The sequence below is a fragment of the Saccostrea echinata genome, unplaced genomic scaffold, assembly GCF_033153115.1.
Source record: "Saccostrea echinata isolate AGI-Se365-2 ecotype Australia unplaced genomic scaffold, CSIRO_AGI_Sech_v1 ptg000032l, whole genome shotgun sequence".
Lineage (NCBI taxonomy): Eukaryota > Metazoa > Mollusca > Bivalvia > Ostreida > Ostreidae > Saccostrea > Saccostrea echinata.
The window spans coordinates 5,656,673-5,674,038 of NW_026889781.1; the positions used below are offsets into that span (position 1 = coordinate 5,656,673).

At 30.6% G+C, this 17,366-nt stretch overlaps 1 protein-coding gene across 6 annotated transcripts in view; it reads left to right on the top strand.

Moving 5' to 3' along the window:
* Positions 1–17,121, top strand: part of LOC133198003 (phosphatidylinositol 4-phosphate 5-kinase type-1 alpha-like) — a 44,626-nt gene extending 27,505 nt beyond the window's left edge. For 2 of the 6 annotated variants that reach the window (XM_061334155.1, XM_061334153.1), the window contains exons 14-19: positions 2,191–2,208; positions 4,026–4,172; positions 5,449–5,569; positions 6,396–6,589; positions 8,189–8,535; positions 9,678–10,226. In XM_061334155.1, the coding sequence (XP_061190139.1) occupies positions 2,191–2,208; positions 4,026–4,172; positions 5,449–5,569; positions 6,396–6,589; positions 8,189–8,535; positions 9,678–10,205 (1,355 nt within the window). In that variant the 3' untranslated portion in view covers positions 10,206–10,226. Of the gene's footprint in view, positions 1–2,190; positions 2,209–4,025; positions 4,173–5,448; positions 5,570–6,395; positions 6,590–8,188; positions 8,536–8,982; positions 9,004–9,279; positions 9,298–9,677; positions 10,227–14,415 lie in introns of those variants that run through there. The other 4 variants (XM_061334156.1, XM_061334157.1, XM_061334158.1 and 1 more) reach the window with 4 other exon arrangements.
* Positions 17,122–17,366: the final 245 nt, after the last annotated feature.

Genomic DNA, 17,366 nt, shown 5'->3' on the forward strand with positions numbered 1-17,366 from the left:
AAATACGAGGAAATTGGATTTTTATGTGGTTTTTATTGAGGAACTTGGCTTCAGATTTCTTCAAAAATTCTTAAAAAGAAAAGTAAAGAAACTATGAAGTTATTTTTCTCAATATTTAGATTCCTTTGATAAAATTTTAAGAAAGTGATTTAGAGGAAAAAAAGGCTATAGTGAATCATGTTTATGATATTTTTTATTTAATGTAGAAATGTGTTTATATCATTCAGGGTATTAACTTGTATGTTGTGGAACCACCTGTTTTTTTCTTCATTTTTTTAAAACGAATTCTTACAGTTACGGCATAGTAGTTATTGTATACTTTTAAGTAGAACATATTTTAGATATAAATTTTCCTGACTGATTTTTACACATTCTCAAGCTGTTTTGTTTTGAAGCACAGGCACACATTCCTCCAAAGGCTGTATGAGCCCAGTTTATATATACATATATATATATATTTAACAATCCTCTCTGCACTTTGTAATGCATCACATCTGAAGAGATTCAATTAATGCATTTATTTTAAAAAATCTAATACCTTTGATATTTGCTTTCCAAATGTTAACTTAAACTTAATGGAAGTGATTGTGAAGAACTTTATACTTCCAAACATTCAGCCATTTAGTGAGATGAATAAGATAACCAATTGAAGTAAAATTTCTTTTTATTTATGTTTAATTATTATGTTTCATATTAATGGTAATTAAGCTTATATCATAAGCATCAGTATTTGAAATAAATTCTGTATATGACAGAAAAACTGTTTGTTTTCACATGTAGTTTAACATTCACCAGACAAAGTTATAGATATAGGTTTTTAAGTTTTTCGTTATTCTTAAAAGTATGCTTTGACAAACTGGTTGTATAATCAAATTCAAATGGTCTTAACTAATGAAAACTAAATTTGTTTGTCCCTTTATGATGGACATTTATCATGCCAGTAAGTGTGTTTAACTTATTACATAAAAAACCTTAAGGTAAATATGTATGTGTGATTATACAAAGCAGGTACAAAATAGACAGTGCTTTGAAAAGTCATTGTAATAAACAATATCATATTAATAGATTATAATATTAACAGAATTATAACAATAAGGAAAAAATATCAGATTAAGTGGGACATACATACTATGGCTGAATGTGACTTTTTTTTGCAATTTCGTTTTTGACTTCTGTTTCTTCTTTTATGCTTCCCCCTCTCAGTGGAACCGCCTAGCTTTAGGGCCACACAGCGCTTCCGCAAAATTGTCAATCTAGGTAATGGCTTGATCCTATCAGTTCTGTGCAATGTCTTGTCCAGTGAAAATGAAAATATTTTGTTGACATTAGATTCAGTGCTTTTACTTTCAGTTTTTACTTTTTCGGTGAACTTGGCAAAATTGTATGTAGTTGATATTTGTTAAAGTGTATTTGTAATGTGCTTTTGTTTTCTTAGGTTTGTTGGCAAAAGCAATTTTTTTTAAAAAAATTATTATTATAATCAAATGAATATAAAGACTATAAAGAGAGCCTTACGAGAGTTGAAAAAGGGGGGAGAGGGAGAAAAGAGAGAAAGAAAAACAAATGCTTAAACAATTTTAGAACAAGTGGTCATGAAATCATAATGACAGTTATTCTGAGTGTTGTGGTTACGCTTTATGCTTCCATGATTAAAGGCAATTGCCCATTTAGTTTTTAGTGTGCCTGCTTGCTAGTTAGTCTTGTAAAATTTGAGAGATGATTATGAAGATAGTTCAAGGCTATATCTGCAAGGTCAAGGTCAAAAGTTAACAATAGAGAAACTAGTGATGGAATTGTGTTCCACAAGCATGTTATGTTGGAACTCTGATTCTGTAATGTTATATCATGTGAAAATTATTTACATGCATCATGTTAAGCACAACCATGTTTTAAAACAGATCGTTTTAGAATGTGAAATTGGCTCTGATACCCTGTAATAGAACATGTGAAAATTCTTTTATTTTGTCATGTTCATATATGCATGTACAGTGAACTTGGGTGAACTTTTTAGGGGGAAAAATGGTTTTTGAACTTGATATCTGAAAAATTCCAGAAATAATATATAATTGAGTTGAAATAGTTACTTTAATTCTCAGATATAATTTGCTGTTACATATCAATGATCTACTTGACTGATTGTTTCAGAATTCAGTAAAGTTACAACTTTTTGCTATTTTTTTTTTTTTAAAGATCTACGCCAGAAATGGGGTATGGTTAAATTTCTTCTTTTAAATTTCATGAAAATGTACATTCTGCATTTTAAGAGCACACTTTTCTGCACGAACATCTAGTCCAAAGAATTTCATTCTTCATAATTTTTTTTTCAGTGTCATTCCTATATAATTGCTAGACTAAGTGTCTTGTACTGAAATGAATACAAATTTATTTCATGACATCTAAAACTTCATTTTTCATATTTATAATGCAAATATACTTACATGCATGTTTTTGGTATGACTTTTCTACTTTAAGAAAAACAATAAATTTCAATCATATCCATACAATAAGTATTAATTATTATACCATATTTTGAACTGTCAATCATGTATATTCAATGGTAATATGTATTTACAACATACAATTTAAATATTTTACACTTGGTTATAGAAACTTAACTACATGTAAGTTATATGAATTAAGGTTCACTGACCCTCTGCTAAAGGAGATAGCTTTCACTAAAAAAAATCAAAAATTAAGAATTGTCAAGTTAAGCATGTTAAGAGGTGAATTTTGTCAGATTTTGCACAGCAGTATACCGTATATCAGGGTTTTTTTTCGCGTGTTGCAAGTTTTGCGAAAAAGGGTAGATTTGTACAGTTTTTATTTTGCATAAGTTATTTTTTGCGATTAAATAAAAAATAATAAAAAAATCGTTAACGTTTTTATGGCACACAATAACCAATATAATTTCTGTGTGTGTACTGTATGCGATTTAAAAATGATCGCAAAAGATGCAAAAATAAGATCATCGCGAAAAAAATGGATATACGGTATGCTGAAGTCCACAATTCAATTATAGTTTAGATATCTTTTGGAAACTTGTAATCATTAAAGCAAAATTTTATATGACTAAACAGTGGGATGGTGAACCTTAAATTAACAAAAGTTAAAAAGTCCGATAAAAAGGATGGAATTACTACTGCCACACCAGACATCATTTAGACGTAAGTGTTCATGAATCATTCATTTGGGCCGATCTTTTCATATATATGGTACATTTATACGCTTATAAATTATGTTAATCAACATTTACATAAATAACTGAAATGTCATCATGGTCATCAGTTTTTGCTTCCAGCTTCCAGGAAGGAACTTTAATTTTGGATTTTTTTTTTTAATGAAATAAAGAGTACAGTTAATCTTGTAACTTTAATTATGATTATAAACATGATAAATATAATTAATATGCTTAAAAATGATTTATAAATGAGAGGTGTCAATGTTAATTGTAAAATTCACAAGTCAAATGAGTTATTTTTTAAGGTGTCATTTTTTTATGCCATTAGCCATACTTGCCATCACATTGTGTAAACATTTTGATTTTCCTCTTAGAAAGTTTTCGTAAAATTTAAAAATAAAAAAATAGTATGTAGAAAGTCATTCATCATTGGATTAGAGAAGAAACTGTCTGTGAGAACTTTATAGGTTGTCCATTCCTCTGTCACTCATATAAAATTTTGCTTTAATGTAAATGATTTTCCCAAATAATTATAATTTATAATTAAATTATTCACACAATTGCAACATATGTTGCTGGGCAAAATTTTGCAGAAATAGACTGTTTACTAGACAATTTTATTAAGGAATATTGTAAACCAACTTATTCATTTAATACTAGAAATATCCACGAATTTTGCATTTTACTCAGTCATGAATATTTCACTGTGACACTTCGAACTATTTATTTCATTGTCCATTTGTGTAGAATAATGACAAATTGATGGATGAAAGAAAAGTAAATTTTATTAACTTTGCCAACTATTCTCCAAAAATAAATGATTAATTAAAATTTCTTTTTCTTGTAGCTTTGAAACACTCTCCTTCCAAGCGCAAGACAAATGTAGGCAAACGAATGAACACAGTGTCTGAATCCGAAATCCTACCTGAATCTTCAAGGTCAGAAGCAAGGACACGGTCAATTAGCTTCCCAGATGAAGATGATCAACCAACAGGTTTGTACATGTATAGTCACAGACCAGCCTATCCTTCAGCTTCTGGTGTATTTCTACCACTTTTCATCACTTAATTACACTATTACACCATCAAGATCTATTTTATGCTTCTAAAGTGTCATGCTTAAAAATGTGCTATTTAGAGGTTTTTTAAATGAACGTCTTTCTGCTGAGTTTAAGCACAACCTACTAATATGCATATACAAGATCTGTAAAACACTCTTATATATCAAGGGGGCTATAGTTCTTTAAGAGTGCAACACAGAGTTATTTATGGTAATTAAGATGGCTTCCATGCGGCACATGTCGAAAAATTTTGAAGAAGAAGCAAAATAATGCAAAATTTAATACATGATGTAATTATGTGCTTTTAATACTACTGAAAGATTAAATTAGTTTTGATTTATGACATGAATATTCATCATGGACCTCACACACAAGGATTGATGACATCTTGGCCTGGTTATCATAATATTGGGTCTGAAATTTGGAGTCTTGACAAAATGTGGGATAATCTGCATAATTTACATAAAGAGCTTTGCCCGTTACGCATAAATTATCCCACGTTTCCAACTGTCATTAATGATCTGGCATACCTAACAAACTAGACAGTGATTCCTTGTATTTACATTTATATATAAAATAAAAATGTAAATAAAAATCAAAGAATTGAAGCACACAAGACATTCTATGTAAATTTCAATAGTCCCCACTCACTGACGTCAAACAGAATTACAACTGATGCATATTAGGCACTTGACCTTTCATTTGACAAAATGTACATTCAGTTTGTAAGTATCAAGAAATTAAAACCCCTAACTTTCAAAGAGTAAACACAGAGAAAACAGTTGGAGATGTAAATATTACAAAATCATAACACTCACAGTCGCATGAACTGTAAATGTGAAAATTTACAGATGGGGTTAATTTTACACACGGGGTATTTTATTCATACTTGAGTAGTCTGATAATGGATTTAAAGGTCCTTTGGCTATTTTACAAGTCATGGTCTTTCAGATTTCTAAAATGAAATTTTCATCCTTATATGACAACTGGAAATAAAAAGTGATTGTAACTTAATTGATTTGAATTACAGTCAAACCTCAATATTTTGAACTCTATGGAACTGAGAAAAAAATCAGAGTATCAGAGGATTCGAGATATCGAGGCTAATTAAAAATATTTAAAAAAGAATAAGTTGTTGGGACTTCCAAATCACTATAGTATAGCCATGTTATTTGAGATACCAGTGAAGTTCAACTGCATTATTTTGTAGGAAGAAGAGGAGGCAGGCCAGATCTTCTTCCAGAAAATTCGACGCCACCGCCTACATTTGCGGAGGCCATAGCCTCCAAATCTGATACTTCTCCAAGAGGTCAGGACATTAAAATGTCAAGGTAATTGCAAGGTTGTCAATTTATTACAAGTTACCATGGAGAGTTTTCTAATTTTAAATTTTTATCTATTTTTGATGTACACAGATTGAAATTTTTCAATTATGGGCAGTCAAGAGTATGATTCTCATGCAAATCTTTTCTGATGGTGGAAAAATATTAAAGAAATTTTTTAGCTAATCTCCCTCAAGTCAAAATGAACTACCCCACTCCATGATTTTACTGAATGCAAAAAAAAAAAAAAAAAAAATAGATGACTGATTTTGCTATTTTATAATCATAAGAATTAATATTTATGTTACAAACAAATTTAGAAGTAATTCAAGGATATTTTTAATCTGCCAAAAGCTCAAATTATTTGCATTCCATTGCAATCAATACACAAGTAAACAAACAAGTTGACCCTTTGCTGTTAAATGGAAGAATTGTAACATTGTGACCTAATTCGTTTCTCTATAAAGGAAATGATTAGTCATATTTTCGAGCTGTTAGTAGAATAGAAATAAAGCTCTTGTTGTCATGAATGATGCAGTATAACCTCTGAGGTCGAGAAATCTCGTTTTTAATTTTTAAATAATATTATGAAAGCCAAGGCGTTCGCCTGCTCAAAGGTTATCCTGCAACATTCCCAAAAATACAAACTTTATTTCACAATTTTAACCTGTATATTAATAGGTCCTGGCTTGAGGAAAACTTAAAAAAAATCATCTTTATTTATGATTTGTCTCATTTTTATTTTTTATCAAAAAATTGATTGAAGTTTTAATACCATTTTATCTGTAAGAAAATGGACATATCATTGGGAATGTATAATTTCTTATGTATTCAGTCGGATCCCTGGAGCACTAGGATCAACATTCCAGACCAATCCAGCTGACACCACTTATCCAGTCTCCCCAAAAATGTCAAGTCTCCGGGGATCTCCACCTCTGAGTATTTCAGAATCGACCCCTACACACACGGAGTACACGGAAGGCACTCCCAGCTACACCCCCTCCTCACCCAGCTGTTACAGTGATATTGGTCAGTGTGAACAACACCCCATTTTCAGACCTGCCCACCCTTCCTCTTTTGGTGTACTTCTTCTGAATTTTATTACAAAATTACATTAATACGCCTTAAAAATCAATGTTATGCTTTTAGGATGTTAGGCTTAAAAATTTTTAGTTAGAGGTTATTTTTAATGGACTTCCTTAGAATTTATGCCAATAAATAAGTTGAAGTTATGTTTTTTATTAATTTATATGAAAAATTCATAGGGGCTGATTTAGATTTATATGAAATAACATTCAGAAACCAGAGTAGAAAAATACATAGAGTTACACCTTTGTCTCTGAAATTCCATAAAATTAGGTTTGAGATTTCACCTCTGCAATGAAAAGAATGGGCAGGTCTGCATTTTATGGGATCTGACAGATTTGATTTTAGCTCATCTCAGCTGAAAGCTTGAAAGTGAGCTTTTCTGATTACATTTTGTCTGGTGTCCATCTAGCTGTCCTCACTGTCTGTCTGTAAACTTTTCACATTTTTTGACTTCTTCTCCAGAATCACTTGGCCACTTTCAACTAAACTACCACAAAACATCCTTGGGTGAAGGGGATTCAAGTTTGTTCAAATTAGGGCCATGTCCTTTACAAGGGGAAATAATTAAGAATTAGTGAAAATTTGGTGGCATCCTCTTCTCAAGAACCACTGGGTTAGAGAAGTTGAAACTTTCATTACCAAGGGTAGATTCAAGTTGGTTCAAATCTAGACCTCCACGGGTTGAATGGGTCCACAACGAGGGATCAAAATTTTAAAATATAGGATTCTTCTTCTCAAGAACAACAAAGCTATGTTTAATATTCACATTGATATGAGGCATCCTCAGGTAGTGTAGATTCTAGTTTGCTCAAATCATGACCCTCAAGTGGTAGGATGGGGCCAAAATGGTTTGACATATGGGAATATAGGAAAAAATCTTTACTAAACTTCTGCTCAGTATGCTCAAGAACAGCAATGCCATGATTAGTCATATTAATATGGAAGCATCCTCAGATTGTGTAGATTCAAGTTTGTTCAAATCATGACCCCCAGTGGTAGGATAGGGCCAGTCTTTAAAAATTTTCTTCTCAAGAACAGCAAAGCTGTGATTAGTCACACAAATATGGAAGCATCCTCAGATAGTTTAGATTCAAGTTTGTTCAAATCATGACATCTGAGGATAGGGAGGGGATCAAAGTTTTAGAAAGCAGTATATAATTATATGAAAAAAAAATTGCTGATGAAGAATGGCAGGGCCATATTGACTCACGTGAGCATTGTGGCTCATGAGCCTTTTGTTTTGTTTTTGGATGGGAAAATGAAGGAAATTTTATTTTATTTTTTTGAAACTAGAGTTAACAGAATATTTAAATCTTGGAATGCCTCTTTTTGCATATTTTAAAATTATCTGACTATTCCAATCTTGTCTTTTTTTTTATTTTCAGTAAATTATCGTATCAGTGTTTGCTTTATAAGGGTAAACTGGAATAGAGTGAAAACTAATTGATGGAATTCTTGAATAATTTAACGTCATGATTACTATGTTGAAAATTGATGAAAAAAAAGAACAATTTAGATGACGATATTTCTTTTGCTTAGAACCAGCATTTCAAGCTGAATTGGACAAGGAACATCTAACTTCAGCGACTGGGACGTCTATCTCAGGATTAACAATTTCAAATGTCTCTAACACAAGTCAAAACACTGATAGTGCTTCACTGACTAAAACAGTGATCAGAATCCCTGATAATGACAAACATTCAAGTGTTGAGGATCACGGGGGCAAACATTCAAGTGAACAAGATATAAAACATTCAGGTGAAAAGGATCAAGCATCCTCTGCACCTGACATTCCATTGACTTCCACAAACAGAGAGGAGGATCCAGGATCAACAGGGGTGGATCTAGCAGAAAGTTCTTCAAAAGAAAGCAGTGCTGTAGAAATGGTAAGCACCTGTTATCCTCTATGGTTGTCTTAAATGTGTTCAGTGTTAGTTTGTTGATATGCATTACCATGGGGCAGTTTTGTGCCTAACATTAGGTTTGATGGGTGTGCACACATGTAGGTAATTGTTGCTGTATTTTTTTTTATTTGGCCTGTTTGTCTGTATGTTGTAGATTTTTTTTTTTTGGATAGGCAGACTTTAAAAATAAATCTGAATACTTTTCATGTAATCTTACAAACAGAATTATCTGAATAAACAAACATTTATTCATAAACATTATATCTCAATAATCAATGTTTATTTTATATTCATTAAGAAAATAATTAAGTTAATGCAATTTTACATAAGGAATATGACTTTTTCGAGTACGTTCATTAGCTTTTTTTTAAATGACTGCATCAGAAATTGAACTTAAGTTTCAGTAAATCCCATCTTAAATTTTCACAGTTAAATAAAGCTGTCTTGGAGGTAAATTTTAGATTAATTCATTATTGTATGGTATAAATGCAAATGAATCTGTCTGAAAAATCATTGCAAGCAAGAATGATGATAATGGTTGGCCCTGAGTTTATTATCTCTGAATGAATGATGGAATGAGATACATCTACATGGCAGTATTACTAGATTAAGTTTTGAATGTCAGGCTTTTAATTAGATGTTTCTATATATAAATGATGTGTATCTCCTCTTAATAAAGTTAGGGAATAAGTGATACTCATTATTTTTCTTTTTTTCTTTTTGAAGATGAAACGGCATGAAAAAGTAATATTCTCGTAAAACTAATCTGCAGTGTATAGTGTGTATGAGGTGTTTAACAGGATATTTTCTCCATTTTGAATCTCTGTCTATAGGCAAAGATTTGTTCTTGAATGTATTTAAATCTTAAATTAAGCTGTAATTGTACTTTTCGACTGAAAATCTTGTGTGTTAACACCAAGATAATTGCTAAATTAGCATGCTTGCAGTATGTTTTATTAAGAATGATAATCCTGAAAACTGTTCATCATTTCAAAAAATTGAAAATCTCTTTTGAAAGCAGAAGTGAAAATATCCTGTTCAACTATAGACCAACTAAAGACCAGTATTCATCTTGCTTTACACTGTTCTATCTAGCTTCTGTCTAAATGTTTTTCCTGTTGTAGTCTGGTGTTTCTGGGAAAGCTTTGCATGATGGGATTGCTATGCATGGCTTGGTGAAGGGTACTAACAAAACTAATTTCTTGCTCCATAGACTAGACTCTAACTTTGCATATCCTTCTGAAAGTACTAACTCTAAAAGTGACACAAACATTATCAGGCAATATGACAACAGTACAAGAGTCAGAGGAGAATTCATCCTCCAACATAAAAGATCTTCTGCAAGGGGAGAGAAATCCGGAAATGATGCCACAGAGCAAAGTGATTGTTACAAAAATAAGATGGAAGAAAGGTTGTCTTCTCCCGATTCAGTGGAGGATCCAGAGTTTTATTCTAAGACTCAGATGAGAAAGAGGCTAGATCACCTATTGCATTTACAGTCACAGAGAAATCCTCCTGAAATTGTCCGAGCTTCTGCCCCACCATTGTCCATACATTATTACAAACCTGTGGCCTTGAGGAGGTTTACCTACCTGCCGGGAAATGAATTAGAGTACAGCACAGCAAAAGAAAATGAAACTACCCATCTGTAGAAAGGGGAGATAAGCAGAAAGTGAAAGAGAGACTACCCATTTATAGAAGCTACAGGAAAGAAGTGGAAATGTTTTAGGGGGTTGTGGAGAGGGAGGGGGGTGTATTGGAAAGATGTTTTTTCTCAGTTAACAAAGAAATATTACAGTATAGTAATAAGGGGAGGATATGGTAATAAGTGTTAGTTGTCTGCATGCTGTAGTTTAGTTTTTCCTTTAAGTAAAACAATAATTTAGTGTATAGAATTTTTTTAGGTTTTCTTAAACCTATTGAAGTCATAAGAATATTATGGAATAGTCCAAACATACATCTTTCTAAAAATATTGTGAAATAAGTTCTGTGTATTTTTCCCCCAAAAGACAATTGGAGAGAAAGAGTTTTCAAGTTCAGTAACAGAACACATGATTAACTACTGTTGCAGAAAATTTTCTTCGAATCAGTACACGTTGTTTTTCTATGATGCTGTGTTAATTTTTCCATCAATGTTGCATGCAGTGATTTTCTGTTTTCATGAAGACAGAGGAAATGTGTTTTTCCTTCATATTGTGCTGTACACATGGTACATGTATTTGTGCTCTGTCAAATGTGAAATTTTTAGGTATATTGATATTATTGGGCTGTCCTCATTTTGATCTGATATCAAGATGGGACCCCAGCGTAATAGTTTATTTTATTGCAAACCCATGGCTAACTGCTAATAGGGATATTTAGAGTAATAAATCATGGTTCAGTCATATACAGTTAAACCTTGATATCTCAAACTCCATTGGTCTGAGAAAAAAAAAGAGATATAAAAGGATTGGAGATATTGAGGTTAGAATACATGAAGAAAAGGTGATTGGGACTTCCTTCTCACTTTCCATGATATTCTGGGATATTATGTTTGAGATACCAAAGTTCAGCTGTTTTTCTGAAGAAAAAAAATCCCCCCTTGTGATCTAGACTTCCTTAAATTTTAGTCATGTTTTCATCTTCTGTGAAGATTGCTATCATAACCAGAAACATTACATCTTAATCATCAGAAGATTATTCTATTTTAACTGATCATTATGGTGAAAAATACTTGTAACTTTAGTTTTGTAGTATCTTAGAAAATTATTGCTTTATTCTTTCATTTACACTTGTATTCAAGGTTTGATTGTTTGATATAAGTAAAAGCCCATCAATAGTATGCTTTAGTCTGTAGATGTAAACTCAGTTTGAATTCATGAATTTCTCTTCTTTTTTCAGAAGTAGAAGAAACTTTGAGAAAGGGTACATTTTATTTGCACCTCGTACTAAAGTTCATATGTTAACTATCATGATGACTTTAGCAAGTGGGAAGATTAGCAAACTAGCATTATAGACAATGGCTTATTACTTTCAAAGGAAATGGAAGATATATTAGATTTCTTCTTTTTTTTAATTTTAAGAAATAAAAATGAATATCATGTTTATTGTCTTAAAGACAAAGCTTGGGATAAATACAGTATATTGAGCTAATGTTGCTCTCATTTGTATATCTTTATTAATAAATGAAAAAAAAAAAAAGATTTAAAATCCTTAATCAGTATAATCAAAAATATGGGCTTTATTTGATTTTTCAAAGTATTGCTTTGTTTACTTTCATTACTTTGATTATTTTGCCAGTTTGCCCAATCTTTCACTTGAAAATGAATATGTAGGGGAAAAAATTGTGTTTCCCTGATACTTTCATTATGTTCCTGTTGTTTAGTGTTGTAGATAAATTAGGTCTTAGAATGATTTTTTTGAAATATACAATTACTTGTAATATGTAGTGGTATAGTAGTATTTTTTCCTTAAGGTCAAGATCTAGTAAATGACTTTAAACAGTTACTGTCTTTTTGGTGCTAGATCCATTATGACGTCATAATTGTTTTAAGCTTAATTTTTCCCGTACTTTATGGCTTTAAAAGAATTGTGTAGCAAATGAAGGATTTTCAATGTATTCAATTTGAAATCATGTCAAAAGTAACCCCAATATCTATATTCAATTTAATATCATTTTAAAATAGAGGTTAAGAAGAAATGAAAAACCATTTTCTGAGAAACTGTAGGCAATATTGATACATTTCTTTTATCTGAGATGGAAAAAACCACTAAATTTATACCTGACTTTCTTCGTTTTTCATTAAAAATTACAGTTTAAAATATGTTTTTTCGTCAAGTTTATCAAAAAATTATGTCCCGAAACACCCTATTTTTGCAAGCCATATTTGTAAAGGATCATAAAAAGAACTCGTTTCTCAAATTTGAAAAATTTGTAGGCATCTTTCATTTACTAGATCTTGACCTTAAAGATGGTTCTGCAAGCAAATTTGAATAATACATTTTTTGTACTCTTGTAAAGTACCTGTAAATTTATCTATATTGCTTTGTTTTGGAGAAAAAAATTCTAACCATTTGGCTTTCACCATTTATAAACAGTGACATCTTAAAGTTTTTTTTAATTAATTTCTTTCTTAAAATAATTATGGTATTTAAATTATGTGTTTTTCAAGTAATGTAGAACCATCTTTAGAGTATGATATAGACCTCCCTTAGATATTCTAGACAATTTTGTCAATTTAAACATTTATTTAAAGTAAATTAGGTGCTTGTGTTGTAATATAATGAAAGGGTGAACTTAAATATTTTTGAACTAAATGTTTAAAAATAATATATGGATTTGTTCTGATACCCATTGCTTTCTACTAAGGAGCACATTGCTCCATATATTAATTTGTTTATCTTAAAACAATTTTTCAGATAAAAAAAATCTTGAAGATTGATTTGTTAAACTATGAGATTTAAAGACATCCTTTGAGGTCAATATTACAGTCAAGGTTATCTTTTAAATTAGAAGTTTAATGTCAAATGGGAATTTAACTTCCAGGGTTTCCTCAAGTACATGTTTTGTGACTTCAAATTATCTTCTAATTTGTATAAAATTGATATCTTATAGTCAAGTCAAGGTCAAAATTAGAGGTATAAAATTGATATTTAATGGTCAAGTCAAATTGAAAATTCGAAATTTTAAAAGTACATGTTCTCTGACTTTTATCCATGAATTTTTTTTTTTTTTTTAAATTGATATCTGATATGTCAAGTCAAGGTCAAATTGTGAGGTCAAAGGTCGAACATGAATTTTACTACCTGATAATTTTTTTTAGTGTATTAATTTACATTGATTAGCAAATCCTTTTGAAATGTTAAAATACTGTTTATCTGTATGCTCCATTTGCCAGTTCCATGTTCTCTAAGTGGATTAGACAAAAAAAAAAAAAAAAAAAAAAAAAAAAAAACCAACCAAAAAAAAACCAATCCTTTCCCTTACCTCGAAATGTTGTACTCTAATTAATTTCAAGCATGTAAATTCTTTGGTGGTGGTCCTCTCATGTCTTGTATATTCAGAGCATCTTTTTACTACAGAGAATGAGACAAGTGTTTATAACGTAAGAGTATTGTTTTGTGAAAAGGTTAAACAAGTTTAGTAAATTGTTGTAATTCCTTAATTAATTTGTCTAGATAAACATGTAAATTTAATGTGATTTTGTTATAATTTGTGACAAAACGAAATTAGCTCAAACCTTTAAAACTGACCTATAGTAATTCCAAAAATGTGTACATATACTAAGGAAAAAAATTTTAATGGGAGTCAATATGTTGACTGCATGACTGAGATTTACAACAAAGAAATGGATATTGGAGTAAACCACTAAAAAAAAATTGGTAGTTTTATATTACAAATGTTAGTTTACTCATATAAATGTGAAAAATCGTAAAATTTAATCACTGATTGAGAAATATATGCATTAGATTGGAAAGTGAATGTTAGCTTACATGCATTTTTTCCTGATGAAAATTCATAAATTAATAAAATAATTGATATGTTTTTATCTCTTATAATTAAGTTGTGAATTTTTCCAGACATGATTATGTCTAGAAAGTAAAAATGTGAAAGAATTCCTGAAAATATAATGAACTTTGTTGAATCTAAAGAGAGCAGTCTTATAGCTGTCAAGTTTTGGAGATATCTATTTAAACTTCATGAAAGCCTGTGTTCTGAGAGAAAATTATGTTATAAAATATATATAGATATCAAAATGATGATTTTAGGAAAAAAATTATATTCAGTTTAACTGAGCAAGATCTCTACTATTTCACATGAAAATGACCTTCGATTTAAGTATCCTGTATTTTATTTTATTTTTTCTCATTTTCTGTTTTCAGACACACCTCTGAAGAAGTTTGAAAAACAGATCATCAAATCAGTTATCTAGGGCAATGCTCTGCCAAATAAGGACATATAGGCAATGTAAATGCTACTGACTAGAAAACATGGACCCAGGGCAATAGTTCATGATATTGCCCTAGAGAGAGGGAAATATGGACCCAGGGCAATATTTCATGATATTGCCCAAGAGAGAGGGAAATATGGACCCAGGGCAATAGTTCATGATATTGCCCTAAAGAGAGGGCACTTAGATATATCATCTACTGACTCATAACTATTTCATATGTTTGTCCTTTTCATGGTGCTTGAATTCCTTCTTGTTTTTCTTTCTCTCTAAAACACTTTTCTAAGAAGGATTTGAGGTTTTCTTTCAGATATATATAAATTATTCATTTTCTTTTCACTTTGTAACACAGAAACAACAGAAAATATGTTAACAAGATTTTCCTTGCCATTATTGCACATGTAGAACAATGGTTTCTGTTTGTTTTAATATATTACAAATTCAAAATCTATCACATGATGATGTGGAATCGCAGTTGCAAAGAAAACAAGACATTTCTCTAAAAAAGTGGAATTCTTGGATTTGCTTCTTTGGTCAATAAATTTTCTGCAATTGCCATAAAGTTTGTGAGAAAGAAATCTAGACACAATTTCAAAGTCTGATCATGCATCTGTATGTATTTATTTTTATAGTTCAGAGGTCAGAGTTCATCTAGAGGTAACATTAAACAATTGCATCTCACATCATGTGTACTAATTTAGGTACAGTTTTATGTACCAATATTTACAACAGATTTCAAAAAAAGAATATGTTCCCCATTTTTGTAAATTATATTTTGCAAAAAATAAATTTTATATTTATGCTCTTTTGTAAGATAGGTCCTTGTAATGTTGCTGAATCTAAATTTTAAATAATGGAATTGAATAGACGTAAGTATGGAAACAGTTGTTCACCATCCAGGGAGAAAAGTGTTAATTTTACGATACTTAATCTATTGTACAGGTTGAGTGTCACATTTTTCACTGAATGGAAGATCATGGATATATTTGACACGTTTTTCCCCTACAATTTTTGTAAAAATATCATTTGAAGAGCATTGAACAAAATATTCATACATCGTTGGTTAGAAGAACAATAAAAACCTGATTCTTGTAACAATTCATAGAATATGAGGTTTTACTTTATAAAGTACTAGCACATTTGACAGACATTTTTTTTACATACAAATATAGTAATGGCTACAAAGTGCTCTTTGAATAAGCTGGCATTGATAAAATATAATACAATTTTTAAATTTTTGATTCAAATCATCTTCCATATCTCCATTTGTGAATCATCAGAGAAAAAATGTTAAGTAACATAATTGTACTGGTACATTTTATAGTTTTATTGTGGTCGATCCATTCTTTTAGTATAAGCTACTGTCTTGGTGTAGAATATTGCATACAAATGTAATTACTGCTCATATTTAAGGGATAAGATAATACTTTTTTTTTTTCCTGTGGAAAAAGGGACAAAGTGATGAATGGCTTTTGTTGATGCTCTTGATATGTAAATTGTTTCTTGCAAAACACTGTCGTTACAAAGAGCAGTGCTATTAAATATAGCTTAAAGCAGATTCCAAATGTTGCTGAAGTATTTTTCACCTAATGTACACATTGATATGAAGTTAATTTTTTTTTTATATTAAAAAAAAGTTTGAGGTATGTTAATATACTATTATGGCTGCATTGACCATGTTAACATTGCCTATAACATTTTTTTATGCATAAGCTGAAAATCTTTCTTTTGACAAACTTTTACATAGGAACATTATAAATTATCCTACTATGCCGAAGAATTAAATACCGGGTATTTCATTTCGAAAATGGGATATGCAATGAAATGAGGTTGAATTATTGTGAAAATGGTGAAATTTGCTCCGCATTGCCACAGTCTCCAACAGGGGGCGCTTCACATAACATTTTAAATACACAAACTCGGACATGCACACTTGACAAACGTCATCTATGCCGACAAATCATACAGCGGTATTTGATTCATTTCTTTGGCACAGATTTTGAACCATGTGTGATACCACGATGAAATTTGGGTTACGTTATTAAGGCAATAATCAAATGGCATTATACAATGGATGCAGTGTACCAAAATGTTCTCCACATCGACACTACCTCATAACGATGTTGTCAATATTAATAGAATTTTCACCCTATCATTGTTTCTCAATAGAACATTATTAATTTATCATGTAATGAATTCCTTTCTTTTAGATTTGAAAGGCACATTTGTGGAAAAAAAAAATGTATGTGAATCAGTTCGGTAGGGAACATGAGATTGAGCCCCCTAGCAAAATGTAAAACAAAAAATGATTCTGGAAAAACGTATAGGACTTATAGTGTTTCTTTGTCCCTAAGCATTTAAATTGCAAATTTCATACTGTTGTGTTGAAAAGTCTACAAGATAATGCAGTTATTAGTTTTTTGCTTCCTAAGGGGTGTCTTGTATTTCAGAGATATTATAAGGTTTTCATTCAAATTATTAACATCTAGCCTTTGGTTATTTAATTCTTTTTTTTTTAAGGATGTGTTAACATGCACTGCAAATGTCTTTCAAAAGGTTCCTATCATTTCAAATGTTATATCTTTTGAGCTCTTTGATAATGCTATATTAATATGTCATAATAATTATCTGTATATTTTGTATTTAAAGATCTTATCATGAATTAAATATGTTGAACATAGATTATTTTTGTTGATTTTTAAAATGTTTCTTTATTTGGTTGTATCATGTATGGAGTAGATACATATGTATTGTTACGTAAATTATGCCCAGATTGATGATGGGGAAGGACTAAAATATTTTGTATTGACTACGCATGGTTTGAACTCATTGAAAATGCTGTACACGTTGTGTAATCAGGGAAGCTGCCATTGCTTTGCCCGG